Raw genomic sequence first — 19130 nt, forward strand, 5'->3', positions numbered from 1 at the left:
TAGGTGTTTCCATAATGTCAACCACTGTTTTTATAGTTTTCTTAAATTTTGTTCTACAATATTGATGCTTTGTATTAAAATGGGAGCTTTATTTCTGAAGCATCTTTGCTCAATTGGGAATCAAAAGTATTAAACCATAAAAGCCAGATATGCTAAGTAACAATGATACACATGTACAGCAGTGCTTCCTACCAACAGTTTGAATAAGCAAATATTTTTGTCTTGCTTCACAAATTCCCTGAACTGGGGCAGCGTATAGGTTTTTCGTGAACTATCTTTAGTCAAATATTGTTTTAGAACATGATGAAATTCCAACATCTGAGGTATCAAATAATTCACATGTTTTTTGGAAACATCTTTTTAAAATTTGTTCATTGAGATTGACTTGTATTTGCTGTTGATTTTCATATGTGTGCAAAAACAAGTTGTATTTTTACCTTTGCAAAATACCTCAGTTATACATTTTACCTCAGTTTTAGAGTTTCTCAATTTTAAAAAATGTTATGCATGGCTACATGCAGGATGCAGTATTTAAAAACAAATTTTTATTTTTCTGTTCTTTGAAAGGGATCGGGCTCCTTTTGTGCTGACATCAGATATGGCTTATGTTATCAATGGTGGAGAAAAGCCCACAATTCGTTTCCAGCTGTTTGTTGATCTCTGCTGCCAAGCTTATAATCTAATCAGAAAACAAGCCAACCTTTTCCTTAATCTGCTGTCACTGGTAATATATGTCTATATGTCACTCATGTTAACAACAAAATAGGCTGTGTTTTAAAACAAAGAATACAACTATGTTCATACTTAATTTCAATTTAAAGTTCTGAATAGCATGTGTAAATCTGGAAAGTTTTTTTTTTTAAAAATAAATGCTTGTTTATGTACAAGTATTGTACATTTTCTTACTGAAAAAGTTACTGCATCTGCTCATTTTACAGATGATGTCTTCTGGCTTGCCAGAATTTACTGGAGTTCAAGATCTCAAATATGTCCAAGATGCTCTTCAGTCCCAAACTACTGATGCTGAGGCTACCATTTTCTTTACAAGGTACTGCACAAATAATTTTAAAATCTTGTTTCTTGTGCCTATTGCTTGCAGCTAAGGTTAGAGGCTCAGTTAACTTCCAGAAAGAAAGATTCTACCTGTTTGTCCTTATCTTTGTGCAAATTAACACCTGATTTGCACATTTGGGTGCATAGAGGACTAAAGAGATAAGGAAATGTCCCCTTTCTTATTTTGCCCATGAGCTTCACTGGCTCTAAGTAGGTTTCTGGGTACAATTCAAGGTGCTATGACAACAATAAAGCACTTCATTGCACAAGGCTGTGTTATTTGCCTATCTCTAGTTAGTGGTGCCCATTGCAAGAGGATGTATAGGGTGGGCATGCGCCAAGTGCCTTTTTTTCAAGAAGGGTCAACTGATGGGCCTTTTAAAAGTGCCTACTTGGTTGCTAAGTCTGCCCTTTAGAGTTAACTTTTCCAGAGATGCAGGTGATCCTGACCTATTAGCCTTTCATGGAGCCATGAAAACCAGATTCTTCTATGCACTGGGCAAGACAGTAATTCAATTTGTTCTGTTGGGGGAGAGAGTGTCTTGTATTCAGCCTCTGTAATGGTTTTGTTTTTATTTTGTTTTTATATTGGTGGAGTTCTGATTGTTTGGGTTTTAAATTGATGTACACTGCTGAGATTTCAAAGTCACAAGGCAGTTTATAAATTCTATAAATAGACAAGCAAAATGTTAATGTAAATCATTTTTGCTAATGAAAGGGTATGCAGGTAATCTTCATTTAATCTACACTCATTCAGTGACCATTCAAAGTTACCATGGCACTGAATGAGGGGGACTTGGGATAGGTTTTCATAGTTGCAGCAATTGCAGCATCCCTGCAGTCCCATGGTCACAATTTAGATGCTTGATTGGCTTGCAATTATTACATCACAATGTCCTGCAGTCACATGATTACCATTTGCAACCTTCACTGATGGATTCTGGCAAGCAAAGTCAATAGGGAAGCCAGCAGGAGCTCCCAAAGATGATCATAAGACTTTGGGATGCTGCAACCATGGAGGATTTGCCTTACAGTGGCAATTGGGACTGCCAGAATTTAGCAATGGAAGTTTGTAATATATTTGTGGAATTTGCATTTCCAAAAAGGAAACTTCGGAATTATTCTACATATACATAGTCCCTTGGGTTCAGCAATAGTAAAGCTAATAGCTGTACCATCATCTTTCTCTGTTTTATATCAGGAATATTAATTTTAAATTTTTCCACTATGATTAATATACAATGGTACCTAAATACTCATCGTTAGTTGGTTCTGGGAGGTGTGATGAATACCAAACAAATTTTTCCATAAGGTCTAATGTACTGAGTCCCAAGGCAACCAACAGCAACAAGTTTACTTGTGTATTGAGTACCAAACAAACAACGAGTACTGGGACAACATTTTCTCATCAAAATGCATCAAGTACCAAATTTGACAAGTTCCAAAGCAGTCGAGAGGTCGAGTACTGTACTAAGAATTTCAACTGTGAAGTAATCCTTCATATTCTTATTGCAATTAAAGTTGTAAGAAACTTTAATAGATATTGACACACTTGTAATATATGAAATTAATATTCTTTGTTTATTTGTAGGCTAATTGAATCAAGTTTGGGAAGTGTTGCTACGAAGTTCAACTTTTTTATTCACAACCTTGCTCAACTGCGTTTCTCAGGGCTGCCTTCTAATGATGAGCCAATCCTATCTTTTTCACCCAAAACATACTCACTCAAACAAGATGGACGTATCAAAGAAGCATCTGTTTTTACCTACCACAAGAGATACAACCCAGATAAATATTATGTAAGTTTATGAATTATATTTTGATTCAGCATGATTTCCGTAGCTTCCTTCATTTGCTTTAACCAGCATATTTTCACATGTATCCCATTATAGCAGGAATTTCAGATTCTGACGTTGGAGTGCAACTTGTCCATCTATGAGTCAAACTATATTGAATGCAGTAATATCACTAAAGGAATATCTGCTTTAACAGATGTTCCATAAATTAATGATATTTAAGTCTTGGAAATGACTAAGGAAGTTTAGGGATTTTGTACTCGAAGTCCTCAGATAATGACCATTTTGTTCAACAATTATTCAGAGTTACAGCAGTGCTAAAAAGATGCTATTTACACCTGGTCCTTGAAATTATAGCTGTTGTAGCACCCCCATAGTCACATGTTCAAAATTTGGGTGGTTGGCAGCTCTCTCAGGACCGCAGAAGCATTACAGACTACATCTCCCCCCACACCTATTTCCCCCTTCAGAATGGTTCTGTTTCAGTGGGGTTTGATAACTCAGTTGCGAGGTTGGAGTGGAAAAAATATTAATGGTTGCAACACTAAGTATTGAAATAATTGTATTCAAAGCAAGCATTTCAAGGCTATGATATTGCCATGATACGTCAACTCATTCCTGGTTTGTAAACCATGACTCAAGGCAAAGTAAAGGTTGAGAACCTTGCTACTGGCATTGCTTTTTTTCATGGAATGATTAGAAATAAATATAAGGGTGTGGCCTTTTCATGTCTGCCGCCCCTCCCTGACCCGCAATTTTGGGAGCTGAAATCTTACTACATCTGCAGAGCACAAGTTTTGGAAATATTATAATACAGGATTACAGAAGTTAAAACTTTTTAATAGTCAGTGAAATATTTGCTTTTTTCTTTGGCAGATCTATGTGGTCATCGTTTTGAGAGAGGGGAAAACTGAACCCACATTCATTTTTCGCACATTTGATGAGTTTCAGGAATTACACAACAAACTTGGGATCCTATTTCCTCTTTGGAAATTACCAGGGTATGTGTCAGAATTTTGTTTTGGGGGATTTCTTTTTTTTTACATGTCTAAAACTTACCTATTTAGATGTTTAAGAGATTACCACATTGCACATTGGAGTATTTTCTTAATGAAGTGAGTGAGAAAAGCACACCCTGTTTTGGGGTTACTTCTTCATTTACTCTGTTTATATATAAGCTGGACCTACATGAAGCCCTGAACATTTCAACAATACATGTAGTGCTCAGGTTAGGACTACTTGTTCAGCAACTGTTCAGTTTACAATGGTGTTAAACAAGGGGGACTTAGGGGCGGTTCTCAGAGTCTTGGCCATCGCGGTATCCCTGTGGTCACATATCTGCAGTCTGGGCGCTTGGTGCCCATTGCAGTTGGGACATATCAGTGAGCTGTAATCACATGATCATGATCTTCGACATTCCCTGCTGGCTTCCCACAAACAGGTGAGGGAGAGGCTGCATCTAGGATACTCTTGAGATTTTCCCATTTGTATTTCCCATTTCAGTCACCTTTTAGGGGAGATGGATGGCATAAAAAAATAAAATAAAAATAAAGTAAAATAGATCTACATATACTGGAAACACTTAACTGATTGCCAAAAATGAAAGTATATAATGTATAAATGCATGAGAAGACATCTGTGCTGAACCAGCCAGAAAAAGTAATTCCTTCGATGCTTCATGGAGCAATACTTCATGAAGTAATGCTTTAATGCTTTGTATTGCCTAGACACATGGCACGCATGCCACAGGTGACACACGGAGCCATATCTTTTGTTTTAGACAAGTTTTATTTTAAAAATTTCCTTTCATCATACATATTTTATGAACAGAGTGTTGACCAGGTCACATCTTATAAATCTTATACGTAATCAAAATCATCATTATAATATATCTTAATCTTCCCGGTTCTTTCCAATATTTATCTCTTTTGTGTATCCTTTATCACTTTTCATTTATCATTTTTCTCCATCTCTTCTTATTTCAACTTCTGCCATATTATTTTCTTTCTATCATTTTTTATCATTTTCAATTTTATATTTAAATAACATCACTTTACGCCTTATCCTTCTTCTCAATTACAATTACTCTAGTTGTTTACATTCTTTCTTCATTTCTGGAGCCATATTGTGGGCACGTGAGCGTTGCCCTAGGTCAGCTCAGTTGATTTTCGGGCCTTCCGGGCCCACCAGAAGTTGGGAAACGGGCCGTTTCCAGCCTCCGGGGGGGGAGGCCATTTTTGCCCTCCCCAGGCTCCAAGAAAGCCTCTGGAGCCTGGGGAGGGCGAAAAACAGGCCCGCCAGGCCCACCAGTAACCTTTTTGCCATTGCGTGCCAAAAGCGGGGGGGGGGTGTTGCGCATGTATGCGGGGGGGGCACGGGCAGGCATTGAATTATGGGAATGGTCACATGTGTACGCAATCCCCCCGCGCTCCCCCCGCCTTTGGCACGTGACAGCAAAAAGGTTAGCCATCACTGCCCTAGTCTATATGATTGCTTTTACTTTTTTTGCATCAATAAAAATGAAGTAACTATTTACCTCTGTTATTGTAGCTTTCCTAGTAAGATGGTTCTAGGAAGAACTCACGTAAAGGATGTAGCAGCCAAGAGGAAAGTAGAGCTAAATAGCTACATACAAAGTTTAATGAATGCCTCAACAGATGTATCGGAGGTAATTCTTGACAGTAGCCTGCAAAATATTTAAATGATTTTATATATAGTCTGTATGACAGATAGTTCTTATTGAAATTTTATCTTTCCCAACCTAGTGCGATCTTGTTTATACTTTCTTCCATCCCTTACCTCGTGATGAAAAAGCTGAAGGAATTGATGGAATAACTAAGTGTACAGGTAAGAATATAGTTGTACAGTTTAATTAGTATCCTGAGTAGCACAATTATTTCAGTGAACTCTGAAGTCTCTGCCATGTGGAGTTCACACAGAATACAAAGATATACGGTGCAAATTGTGTTAAATCACTAAAACTAAGAATGGAACATTCTGGAGAACTATGGAACATTCAGTTTCCCTTGGATATATTTTGAACATTCTCTCAGACCATCACATTTTGGGGCAGTTTGGTAATTTCTGGAAGAATTATTACATAAAGTGTACTACATAAAGTGTAATGATTGAGAGTGACTGGCCCAAGTCAAAATGAAATGTTTGTTTGTTTGTTTTTAGATGTAGGCCCTTCAAGTCCTACCTCAGGCAAAGTAGGAGGAGAAGTTAAGTTGTCCATCTCCTATAGAAATAAGACTCTGTTTATCATGGTGATGCACATTAAAGATTTGGTAAGTATATAAATGTGTTTACATTTAAATAATTACAGTATGCTTTATTTATGAATTATGAGATTGTTTTCCAAAACCAAGATGCATATCTTTCTGGGGGCTGAGGAAATCAGGCTCAAGTAATATGAGGACTATATTCCACAAAATAGTGAGGCAATAGAATAATAAAATCACAAATTAAACATAGCAAAATCATTACTTCTATTTCATTAAAATTAAATATAATTAATATTATTACTCTCCAGTCAGGTATTTAACACTTCTATCATATTAAAAATAACAATTGGTACAACTTTGGAGAAGTGAATCAAAACTTTCAGGGACAACATGCAGCCCCAGGGCCTTGGGGTCATGTACCTCAATTCTTAAGGAACCCTAATATATTGTACAAAATAATAGCAACAAAGCAATAAACAATAATACAATTTATTTATTTATATTTATTTAAAAGATTTGTAAGGCCACTCTGGGCATTTCACAACAACAATACAACTGTAAAAACCATTAAAAGCATGGAACAAAAATTAAAAATCCGATGCCACAATCAACAGCTCAGGGTACTCTATATACGCTGTACCACACTATTCCAGCACCTGGGTAAAAAGCCAGATTGTCATGGCCTTCCAGATGGTTAAGAAGGACCTGCCAAATTGTATAAGGTATCGGCAGCCAAAGAAAAGACATACTTCCTAAATCTTACTAGATAGCATTATTTCAGATACCCTGTATCTAGATATAGAGTACTCTCAGGGAGAGGACAACCCCCAAGTAGCCTGATCCCATGCCATTATAAAATTAAGATATAATTGTCCCATAAGCATCATCACCATATTTATAACATCTGGTAAAAGTTTGGTCCTAAGCAGTGGTGGGGTTCAGCCAGTTCGCACCACTTCAGGAGAACCGGTTGTTAAATTTCTGAGCAGTTTGGTGAACTGGTTTTTGGAAAAAATCATTAGGGCAGAGAACCGGTTGTTAAATTAGTTGAATCCCACCATTGGTCCTAAGTGATTTGGAGCTTTTATCCTTTTATCCTTTTTTTTTTAAAGGGATTGTAAATTATTGCAGTCATCCTGGAGAAACCTGTCTATGTGATTGCTAAGGCTTGATGACATGTAATTAAATGTAGACATTAAGTACTCCCCTTGCTCTCTTCAAATATGATTGTCCTTGTTTTTACTTTTTTTTAAAAAAGTGTGTTCTTTTTGTTAGATTACTGATGATGGTGCAGATCCTAACCCATATGTAAAGACATATTTGCTTCCAGACATGCATAAAACTTCTAAACGGAAAACCAAAATATCACGGAAAACTAGAAATCCAACATTCAATGAAATGGTAAGTTGAAATAGTTGGATAGTTTTTCAAAGCAAAACAAAAGTAATGTAGAAACCATCCATTGAGGGATAAATAAACAATAGGAATATAGGTAATCTTCATTTAACACACATCCATTCAGTGACTGAAATTACAATGGTGCTAAATGAAGGAACTTATGACTGATCCTTGAAGTTCTAGCTATTGCAGCGCCCCCACAATCAGGTGAACAAAATTTGAACATACTAGGACTCATCCATGTTTATGACTGCCTTTTGGCTGCCTGCCTACCCAACTCCTACCATCTACCCCTGCTGCCCAGTCCGGCCCACCATGTCCACCACACCACGTGCCACTACACTACCAGTCAGGGGCTTCTTTGTGTGCCTTCTTTTGCACTAGTGCTTCCTAAGATTTCTGCTCGTGCATCAGCCAGGACCTTCTTTTATGGAAAAAGGCTCTGGTTGGAAGGGTCCTTCTTTCATGCCAAGGCAGCTAGTGCCTTCTTTGGCGCAATTTCCTTTTTTTAAAGAAGACAGCACAAGTAGACCCTGGCCAGTACAGTAGTGGCATGTGGGAACAAGATAGGTGGATTGGGGGAGTTCAAGAGGAGGCCTCACTTTACTAAGGCTCAGGGCTGGGAGGGACCAAGCCGGGAATAGCTTGAATTGGGGTGATTCCTCAGCTGCTATTAATGGGGTTTGGTTAATGATGGCAACAGGGACTGTTGGGATTGCTATCACTATACCCTAAACTTTACTGATATTTTGTAAACTTCCTTGTCTTGCATCACTTCTGAATTAGTGTTTTTTTTTAATAGCTTGTGTACAGTGGATACAGCAAAGACACACTCAAGCAAAGGGAACTTCAGCTAAGTGTACTCAGTGCTGAATCTCTGCGTGAAAACTTTTTCCTGGGTGGTATCACTCTTTCTTTAAAGGATTTTAACTTAAGCAAGGAGACTGTGAACTGGTACAGGCTTGCTGCTGCACCATACTTATGAACCTGACAACTTGCAGAGCTGAAGATATGAACTAAATAATCCTAACTCCATTTGTATATGATCACTTTTTCTCTACTTGAAGATAATCCATACACTTTAGCTTGAAACACTGCAAATTGGTGGATTATAGTTGGACCAGCCTTAGCAAAACTTTACACAAGACTTCTGGCAAGTCATCTGCTTTATGCTTTTAACTGCAATAATATCTAAGCATTGATGTATATGAATTGTATAAATGTAATACTTCTTATAAATGCAGTTCTGAATATGAAGAAATGTTTCAAATTCAATATGAGGGGGTTATCCTGAATTCATTTCAATCCCATTTGAATTATTTGCCTTTTGATATACTGCAAACTTTATAATTCTGCTCTTTATAATTTATAATTATAAAGATTTTATAATTCTGTTCTCAGCATATACAGCAGCACAGTTTAAAAATATGATCATGACAAAATTGTTTTTCAGTCTCTTAAAAGGGAAGCCCAAATAGAAGGATAGAAATTCAGTATAGCATTTAGACTTATGACTCACAAAGTTTCTTAGAGGCCAATATTAGAATGAGTGCCAATAATTGAAATTAAATTATAAACAAAGGTGCCTTATTTTGCTGCTTATACCTCATTTCTAATATTCAAAACATTTTCCAGTGCTAAAAGTTAAACTTGCTAAAAATGCTTATGTGGTTCACTATAAAAATTCTTTATTTCCCCTTTCAATTTAGGTCCACTTTAGGTCAAATTCATTAAAAAAATCTTATCAGGTTTATGAACTAAAGTACTGTATGAATGCAGATGCAATTGATTTTACACCATGGTTTGCTACAAAGCACTGCATTTCTTTTAGGTGGGCTATATAGAGCAATGATTTTGGATTACAAAGTAGAAGTCCCATAAAGCACAATTTCTATTAATCTCATCTGAATTAAAAAATATGCATACTATAGAAATAACTAGTATAAGTTGCACTAGCTATTGAATAGTGAAGTTGACACAGTGACCCTTAAAGCTAACATTTTTTTCATGAGTAGTAAGGGAATAATCCACAAAGCATTTTATTTCAATGAAAATTAATTTGCCATTAGTAAAGTTAATAAAAGATGCTGGGTATGAGGTATGGTTGATTGTTTTAAATTTATTTCTTTAATTTGTATCCAGCTAGTTTGTAACAATTGGAAAAAGCTGGGTATAATTGCAATTTACTAATACCTTTTTTTTTTTTAAAGCTCTTGTAGGAATTTTATTAACATTCCCCAAAATGGTTAGTATTGAAACCCAAATACTTTAGACTAAAGATACAGACTGCTAAATTAAAAAAAAAAAACCCATAATGAATTAATTATAGTATAGACTGTGTGACAATCTATTGCAGGCAATTAAATGAAAGTATGATATTAAATAGCTGTTAACCTGAGGTGCTGAAATGTTCATAATCGACTGTAAAATTTGGGATTCTTCTATGTTAAAACTGCATTGTGATTAATAGAAGATACTTAACATTTTTAGAAGAGTTTATTAATTATAATATGTTAAATATGTAAGTTGTAAGCTATAAACTAACTAGATTGTATTTCCTGCTCACTTGATGCTTTTTGAGATGTATTCCATTCCATCAACAAAACCACAAGTCATATAAACACAGGGAAGTAGGCTACTGTTTTTGTGAAACGTTGCATTAGATTAACTGTAAAGCAATATATACTGCTTTTTTGCAGTCTGTAACTACAGCACAGTGTATCACAGCACAAATCTAGAGATTTAAAGAAAACCTTTAGTGATGGTGGTTTGCAGCTGCAGTTCTTGGATGTTGGTTAGAATATATGCTGCACCTTATGGTAGAATTTGCCACTAGTGCATCCTGTGCCTTTGCCCACCATCACTATTTCTCAAAATAACTCCACAATGGATAAAGTTCTTCAGGTACATTCTTATAAAAGTGTTTTTCAGTTATCATTAAACATATAAAGGAACAACATTAATTTTGCATCTCTTTCAAATTATTTGTATTTGTGTGATACACAAACAAAACTGTTCCTTTTTTTAAAAAAATAATTCAGATATTTAAACTGACATACAAAAGGGTAAGGAGATAATCACAACCAGATGTAACACTTTACTAATCCATGTTTTTAAAGTGTGGTCTCATGGCATTTTTATACTTTGTGAATGAAATTAAATTCTATGCACCAAATGTGGACTGCAGCTAGAAGTCAATTTACGTTTGCACATTTACTTCAACATTTTGAGGAAAACATCTTGCTATAAGAAAAGCAACCTCCATATTTTCTGTACTAAATAATTAGTTGTGACTTTGCACTGAAAATTTTTATACTGCCTTTTTATGACCTATATACATATATATAAAAAGCATGGGAGATCTCTGGTATTTCTCTATTTTTTAAAATGATCCAGAAATGTTACTATCTTGCCTTAAATTTGATTGCTTTTTCCAGGATACAATTAGCTTTTAAACTGAAGAAATATTTCTAAAATCTGCAAAATATTGTTCACTGTGTAATATGGATTTAATGGGTAACCTTTATCAGTGGGCTAAAGTTTAAAGCTTCCACATATGGGGAAAAAATTACACCATTCTCACAATCTATAGGAATTTAATATTCTCTGTTTGGTATTCTTAGTACTGTGATTAACAATTTGGCAAAGGTTTATAAATAATAAAATGCATTAGAAGTAAATGTGGATGTTTGCCTTTAATTGTCTCTTTCTCTGTAAGAACCAAATACTTTAGCTATATTACACTGAGAGCTAATAAAGATGTACATTATTTCTATCTAAGCCTAAACCCAAAATATTTGGGTTAAATGTGACTCCATAACTGTCCTACAATTACATTAAATACTATTTAATAAAAAAAAAACATTGTGTCTCTTTTTTTCCAAATTCACTAATTTGTATGTGTGAATCAAGAAACATAAGTGCAAACGTTTCAGTCAAATCTATTCCACTGAGCATTTTAAGAAAGTTGCTTCAAATATTAACTATATCTTTATGTTGTCTCTTTGTTCTTTTCTTACACCTAAATCTCTGATCTGTAGGCCTGTTAATCCTAGTACTATTCAGGAATACAGTATATATTATAAGTGAAATCCCATGTACTTGGACAAGATTAAATCATTTCAAGAATTACTGGCAATCACTGAATGTCCAATGTGGTTTCACCTAAGAAACACTAAATGGAAAGATAAAGGAAAATATGCCAGCCTACTATATCATCTTTGTTTCCAGTAACTGTTCTGTTCCCGTCCCACACACGTACCCCCACAGGCGGCCCGGAGTTAATAAGCCACACGACAAAATCTTTGAAGATAAAGCTGGCAGCAACCCAGTGGCTAGCTGCCAATTCAGACTTTACTCTCACAAAACAAAGATTAGATTGCAAGCATTCCGATAAAGCAGGCAAAGTTTCCGCAATACAAGGATTAGTCCAAATGCAGTGCAACAAGGCAGGCAGAAGTCCAGTAATGCAGAGATCATGGATTATTTCTAGTTTTTGCTCATCACAAACTGAACCGGCCACCACACCCACATTTATACCCTGTGGGGTGTGGTCCAGTGACTCAGCTAATCTCTGGCACGCCTGCCCCTCTGCTGCGCATGCTTCTCCCTGTGTCTCTGCCGAGGGTCCAGCCAGCACTTATCTCCTTCGTTGCTGTCCACCTGTGGCTGCGGGGACGTGCTTGGCTCTGGGCCTATCTTTTGGCCTTTGGTGTCCTCGGGAGGCATTGCCAGAGAGGAGGGTCCTGGAGAGGGAGGCCTTGCCAACTCCTCTCCCTCACTCTCAGAGTCTGCATCTGTCGATAGCCCAGGCTCAGGCAACGGAGCCACAAGTCTTGCAGACCCTTCTAAATTTCCTTTAAAAATAAAAATACAGAGTTGCGCCAGTGCATTATTTGTTTGAATTTTTTTCTGCCTATGTAGAGAAAGGTAAATTACAAGAATGTTGGGGAGCATTCTTCAAAGGCTGGAGATGACGGGTGAGAATGGCCAACTGTTGCTCTTTACACACAACTGAAAATGGTAAAATTGAGAACCTTTTAAGATCTACAGATATCTGAAGATCCAGTCTTAGGATACACGTACAGGTAGTCCTTGAGTTATGACCATAATTGAGCCCAAAATTTATGTTGCTATGTGAAGCATTTGTTAAGTGAGTTTGCCCTATTTTATGACTTTTCTTGCCACAGTTAAGTGAACATTGCATTTAAGTTAGTAACACGGTGGTTAAGTGAATCTATATTCCCCATTGACTGCTTGTCAAGACAGTCGTAAAAGATGATCTCAGGATGTTGCAACTGTCATATATATGAATTAGTTGCTAAGCATCTGAATTTTGATCATATAGGGATGCTGCAGTGGTCCTGTGAAAAACGGTCATGTCACTTTTTTCAGTGCCGTGTAACTTTGAACAGTCACTAAATGAACTGTCATAAGTGGAGGACTACCTGTATGTTTAATATGTGACAATTAGCCACATGATGCAATGGTAGGTGGCGGCTGATGAGCTTTTTCTTAAGTGCACTGACTGAAAAGCCAAATCGGGTTAAGAAAGTGTCCAAATGCATTTTGAGTTGCAGCACAAGTAAAATTTTATTTATTTAATCAGATTTATGTGCTGACATTTGCCGCGACAGACAGACAGACAGACAGACAGACACACACACACACACACACACACACACACACACACACTCCTTTCCCCTCCATATTAGTCCATTAATAAAACAAACGAATCCGAATAGGACCCAATTGGAACCATGTCCCCCCCCCAGCTTCCCTCAACGAAGACTAAAGATTTATGGAAGGAATGCTGGGAGATGTAGTTCATCAACCGGCGGAAGATCCGCTCCGAACAGTCGCAGGCGAAACCGGACGTCTTTTCCTTTCTGCCTGCAAACGTCACTTCCGGCGGAAAGAAAGACTGCAAGGCTGCTTTGCTCGCTTCTTTCTTTTCGGCGCCATCATGGGTCGCATGCACGCACCCGGGTGAGTTGGCCCAGACCAAGGCCTTGGCGGGAGGATCCGAGGAGGGCTTGCGGGAGCGGCCGTCATTTCCTCAGCTCGTAGTTTTGCGACCTATTTCAGGAGCTTCGCTTCTGTTGTTTGGGGGCGGGGGGGGCTGAGGCTTTTGCTTAGAGGCCAACTTCGTTGAGAACCACGGGGATCGGCGCTTTCCTCAATGACGCCCGGAGAGTCATTGGCGGGTTGTCGGGCCGCAGTTTAGCGCTCGCTCGCTCTCTCGCTCATGCCTTTTCAATGAAACATCCGGGACATCTCTTAACAAAAGGCTCGGGAGGCGCCCCTTATAGGAGATGGGGGAAATAAGTGTGAAGGTTGGAGGCGACAGCGCCTCGTAGATTCCCTGTACTCGTGCAATTTTTTTTTTTTTGTTTTAATATTTTCTCGGTCGGGTAAAATCAAAAGAGCCTTGGTAGTACAGTGGTTTAAGGCACCCTGTTATTAAGCTGGTTATTAAGACCAGCTGCCTGCAATTACTGCAGGTTCGAATCTCGCCAAGGCTCAAGGTTGACTCAGCCTTCCATCCTTTCTAAGGTAGGTAAATTGAGGACCCAGTTTGTGGGGGCAATAAGCTGACTTTGTATAAATATACAAAAGAATGAAGGCTATTGCTTAGCGCATTGTAAGCCGCCCTGAGTCTCCGGAGAAGGGCAGCATATAAATCAAATTAAAAAAAAAAAAAAAGCTATGCAGCTCTTGTTATTCTGAGAGTTTGGCTTCTTAGATCCAACCTGACAGGGTTGGTAATGATTTATGTGCTGGCAATCCTAGATTATTACGGTATCAAGCTGGTTAGTATCCTGTACGTTTGTCACATTTTCTAAAATATGCTATCTTTGCCTCCTTCAATAGAAAGGGTCTGTCCCAGTCGGCCTTACCTTACAGGAGAAGCGTGCCTACAGTAAGTACTGACCTCAGTTATTCATCCTGCTTAGAAGATAGATAGATAGAATTATTCTTTATTGGCCAAGTGTGATTGGACACACAAGGAATTTGTCTTCGGTGCAAACGCTCTCAGTGTACATAAAAAGACAAGATATGTATCGTCAAGAATCATGAGGTACAACACTTAAGGATAATCATAGGATACAAATAAGCAATCATATCATACTAGGAAACAATCGATATAAATCGTAAGGATACAAGCAGCAAGTTACAGTCGTACAGTCTGGGGCTTGATTAACTTTGCAAAGTGAAGGATGCAACTTATTTGTAAATATCCCACAGGCTAAATTATTTTAAATGTATTTCCTATTTAGTACTATTTTGATTTAACAGTTCAGAAATAGAATACCAATCTTGCAGTTAATTAGGAAAACATATATATCTTGCCTATTTCTTAAAACTTACATCTTGAGTAAAAAAAAAAAAAGCTTTTCAAGTGTTAAAGACTACCATTGAAAGTGAGAACGTAAATATTGATGGTCTCAAAGTGATCTGTTTGCATGCTACATTTTGAACAATTGCTGACAATCTTAATACTTTAGTATTTGGGATAATAGTTAACCAAAAAAAAACCCCACTCAAGCAGTTCCAAGCTCTAAGACAATTATACTCATGAGAAAATTAAAAAACAAATCTGGTTAATCTTAAGCAGTTTTGCTAGCATATGGAAGTAATTGAGCTACAACTTTCTTTTTGTAGTTTTAATTCATGATATATGTACATATGTCACACTTGCAGTTTAGCTTAGTTACAATCAGAAGCATTAATTTGGGGGAAAATATTTAGCTGACCAGATGACTACATAGCATTGCAGTTTCAGTAGTGTTGTGAAATTATACTCTTCTCCTGTATTTTTACAGGATTAAGTCTGCTACTTCTAAAACCATAGTATCAAGAAATTGAATGAAATCAAAAGCTATGTAATTTGAAGGCGTCCTACTTTTATTTATTTATTTATTTATTTATTTATTTATTTATTTATTTATTTATTTATTTATTTATTTACTTTGACAGCTACAGTTCTGTGTGAGGATGTAGCAAGGGACACTTTAACACTTTTCTCTTTACACAATTCTCTTTACCTAGAACTTTTATGTTTTACTTTTGTTATTTTTGCTATTTGAAATCGCAGAATTACTATATGTTCCATGTTGGGTGGTTGGGTCAGTTTGCTATCCAATGTATCTGAACTAGAATGGCTAACAACTAAAAATTTTTTAGTGGCTGAAGCTTACTTCTGATGATGTCAAAGAGCAGATTTACAAGTTGGCAAAGAAAGGCCTGACACCTTCCCAAATCGGTATGTTGGAATAAAATGCTGTGCTAATAGTAACTAATAATATATACATGAGGGCATATACATTGGTTCTTAGTTATAAGCCACGTAGAACTGTGGTCTCCAACCTTTGCAGCTTAGCAGCCTAGCTGGGGGGGAAAAGTAACTGGGCTGCATAAATGATAGGACAGTGCACGCAAGTGCACGTCATTCACACACATTAAGCTGCACACATGCACTCTGGCCAGCCTCATGCACCCCAATTCCAAATAGGCCATAGCCTACTAGGGATTAAGGACCTCTGATTTTGAGTCTTTTGCGAGTCAGGCAGCCAAATAATCCATGTTGTTGATTTGGTTTTCATCTTGAGAAACTTACCTTGGTTTATTGCCTGGCTAGAATATTCATAGTTTGAAAGTGTACCAAATGCTTTATTTATTGCAGGGGGTATAAGGTGGTATTCTGTCCAGTTAAGATATTTTTTTTCAATCAAGTTCTGATGGTTAATATAATTGAAATCTTAGAACCTAGCTTTTATTTAAGGTATTAGTGAATTGATAGTTTATTTAATGCCTCAAATATCATTGCTATTGCTAAAATTGTATATTTTGTAGCTTTTATTTGACTGCCTTATGCAAGCTGTAAATAGTCTTTTGCAAGACCTACAGAATCCTTCCTTTGTGATAGTTAATGCTTCTTGAATGTCCAAATGAATTAATATGTTTAAATTTACGGTACTTTAAAATTACAGTACTTCCAAAAATGCTCAATTTGGTTTCAGGTGTGATATTAAGGGACTCGCATGGGGTTGCCCAAGTTCGTTTTGTGACTGGTAACAAAATTCTGAGGATTCTTAAATCCAAGGGACTTGCTCCTGATCTCCCAGAAGATCTTTACCACTTAATCAAGAAAGCAGTTGCTGTCCGCAAGCATCTTGAGAGGAACCGCAAGGTAAAGTAGCAGAGTATATTCCATCCTCAAGATTTTAAAATGGGACCTACAGTTATTCTAGAACAGTATTTGCTTTTGAAGAGGTAGTGCCTTTACAGTAAATTAAATACTGGTTTATATCTAAGATCCTGGTGCTGGTAGAATATGCACAATTGAAACTATATTTTCACTAGATCTGCTCTGGTGAATTAAGAGAAAAGAAATAAGCACAATGATTGGTTACGAGAACTGCATTGTTATTCTAAGAAAACACAAAACAGGCTGTCTCCCAAAACAGTATTTGAAAATATTTGTTTTTGTTGGAAGGATAAAGATGCCAAATTCCGACTTATTTTGATTGAGAGCAGAATTCACAGACTGGCTCGTTACTACAAGACCAAGAGAGTACTCCCACCTAATTGGAAGTAGTAAGTATATTTTGCTGTCAGTCACAATATAGACATGTTGTTTAACGTTGGCAGCAGTTTTTTGTTCTGCTTAATGTTATAGAAATAAATGGCATTCATGTAAGGAATCCCGCTATGTTTGGCAATTTTTGGAACGTAGGTGTAGCAGTAACTTTTTTGAAATACTTCCTAACTATTCTGTATGTAATTCTATTGATTGTAATTAATACTTTTGGGGTGTATTAAGATGCATTCAAATTACACCTGTTCAGAAGTTGCTGCTGATCTGAGCTGCAGAAAGCAGTATAGCAGATAAATATTGGGAGGAAATGATAGCAATAGCACTTAGACTTATATACCACTTCATTGTACTTTACAGTGCTCTCTAAATGATATAAATATTAATCCCATTAGTATGGCTACTTCAGTTTTTTTGTACTTAAATCCAGTTTCAGGTTGCTCACTATGATGATAGTTTTCCAACCATTTGCAGTTTCCACCAGAAAGGTTTTTCCTTTGTGTTGGCTAGTCCTTCCTTGGATGTCTGAGTGAGCTGCTGTAGCTGATAAGTTTAAATGTAATCTTTTTGATGCTACGTGACCTCATTTTGATGAAGTTGCTAAATAGTTCTTCTCTTCTTCTGCAGCGAATCATCCACGGCTTCTGCTCTGGTTGCATAAAAATTCTTATTACGACCATGGGAATCTAAACCATCTTGTAATCGTGTTATGCCTACTTCAGAGTGATGTCATTGCTTTATTTAAAATTGGAAGGATAAGTTAACACGTTTACATCAATAAACGTTTCTGGATTTTTTTTCCACTTGATAATATAATTTGAGTTCTTTAAAGCTGCTGTTGTCCTGCAAAAATTTTTGGTTTCCAATAAATTTACTAAAGGTTCTTATTAACTGTGTACACATTGAGTGTTGATAGAAACTTTTCCTATCAAATACTTTGGGAGACAGCATTAATGAAAATGGATGACTTGAAACTGCTTGAGGCTAAAATCAGAACTGCTTATATTTCTCAATTATATTTGTTTTCAGTTAGAGTAAATGGTGTTTGATGAACGAATATCCATAAAGAAGGACCAATTTTTTAAAATGCTTCTTTGCCCATATTGGGAGTTGGAAAAAATGGGCTTTTAGGCTGAAAGTTAATTTTTTCAAAACAAGAATTATATGAATAGATTTTTCCTTTAATTTGGAAAAAGTGGATTTTCCTTTAATTAAGAATACAGCTATGGTAATGGAGACAATAGCCACTTATCTTTACCTCTCCCATGGCTTATATTTTTAATGAAAAGAGAAGAGAAATATTTACCAATCAAGTAGTTTTCAAATGAACTAGTAGTAAAACTAATCAAATTGCTTTTAAGAGTAGATATACAAATGTTATGAACTACAGATTAATTTAGTTAGCTAGGCAGAGAGCAGTTGAATTACTGTATTTTTCGGTGTATAAGACGCACTCCCCCCCCCCAAAGTGGGTGGAAATGTCTGTTGCTGAAGCTCCGCCCACCCTTCAGCCTCTGCCTCCTTGCAGCAAACAGCCTGGTCAGCTTCAGCATAGCCATTTAGCACGAGCAGCTGATTGGCGGTTGGATCTGCCTCCCAGAATACCGTCTATTAGCTGTTCCAGACTGCGGAGATCACCACCCATTGCCGTTGCCGTCTATCGCTGCCTCCACATGTCCCATTTTCGGCCTGTTCCAGGCGGTGGGAATAGGCGGCAAGAATAGGTGGTGACGGTGGAAATGGGTGGTGGCAATCCCCACAGCCTGGAACAGCTAATAGGCAGTGTTCTGGGATGCCGATCTAACCGCCAGTCAGCTGCTTGTGCTAAATCAGGCTGTACTGAAGCTGACCAGGCTGTTTGTTGTTTGCTGCAAGAGGGCAAATTGCTGGGAGGCAGATTTTTTGTTTTACTCCCCAAAAGCATCTTGTCGTCCGGAGCGTCTTATAGTCTGAAAAATACGGTATATAGGGACAAGGTAGAAATGCCTTATGTGAGGTTTTCAGATCTTTTGTCAATGCAGCTATTTTCTGTTTTAAGCCCTTAAACAACATTCCACA

General features: G+C 37.1%; 2 protein-coding genes and 1 non-coding gene across 3 annotated transcripts in view; all 3 read left to right on the forward strand.

The window, feature by feature from the left end:
• Window positions 1-11336, forward strand: part of PIK3C2A (phosphatidylinositol-4-phosphate 3-kinase catalytic subunit type 2 alpha) — a 48338-nt gene extending 37002 nt beyond the window's left edge. Inside the window, exons 24-32 of the mRNA XM_070933586.1 lie at window positions 568-724; window positions 939-1048; window positions 2645-2852; window positions 3726-3850; window positions 5400-5517; window positions 5615-5696; window positions 6030-6139; window positions 7352-7477; window positions 8277-11336. Of these exons, the coding sequence (XP_070789687.1) occupies window positions 568-724; window positions 939-1048; window positions 2645-2852; window positions 3726-3850; window positions 5400-5517; window positions 5615-5696; window positions 6030-6139; window positions 7352-7477; window positions 8277-8459 (1219 nt within the window). The 3' untranslated portion in view covers window positions 8460-11336. The remainder of the gene's footprint in view (window positions 1-567; window positions 725-938; window positions 1049-2644; window positions 2853-3725; window positions 3851-5399; window positions 5518-5614; window positions 5697-6029; window positions 6140-7351; window positions 7478-8276) is intronic.
• Window positions 11337-13392: 2056 nt separating this feature from the next.
• On the forward strand, window positions 13393-17959 carry RPS13 (ribosomal protein S13). Its single transcript, XM_070933597.1, has 6 exons — window positions 13393-13462; window positions 14348-14396; window positions 15662-15740; window positions 16498-16667; window positions 16974-17074; window positions 17700-17959. The coding sequence occupies exons 1-6, from the start codon at window positions 13440-13442 to the stop codon at window positions 17731-17733; spliced, it is 456 nt and encodes a 151-aa protein (XP_070789698.1). The 5' UTR covers window positions 13393-13439; the 3' UTR covers window positions 17734-17959.
• LOC139309175 (small nucleolar RNA SNORD14) lies at window positions 17514-17605 on the forward strand. Its single transcript, XR_011599827.1, has one exon. It is a non-coding gene; the product is annotated as a small nucleolar RNA SNORD14 (small nucleolar RNA).
• Window positions 17960-19130: the final 1171 nt, after the last annotated feature.

Source organism: Pituophis catenifer, unplaced genomic scaffold, assembly GCF_029215685.1.
Source record: "Pituophis catenifer annectens isolate HBS135680 unplaced genomic scaffold, rPitCat1.0.hap2 SCAF_1, whole genome shotgun sequence".
NCBI lineage: Eukaryota > Metazoa > Chordata > Lepidosauria > Squamata > Colubridae > Pituophis > Pituophis catenifer.

What these genes read in the sequence shown, in the direction of transcription:
- RPS13 (XM_070933597.1), top strand. Translation starts at nt 13,440, where the DNA reads ATGGGTCGCATGCACGCACCCGG. An exon ending in ACAGGAGAAGCGTGCCTACA is followed by an intron (nt 14,397 to 15,661) that starts GTAAGTACTGAC and finishes AAAATTTTTTAG; the next exon opens with TGGCTGAAGCTTACTTCTGA. An exon ending in CCTGACACCTTCCCAAATCG is followed by an intron (nt 15,741 to 16,497) that starts GTATGTTGGAAT and finishes ATTTGGTTTCAG; the next exon opens with GTGTGATATTAAGGGACTCG.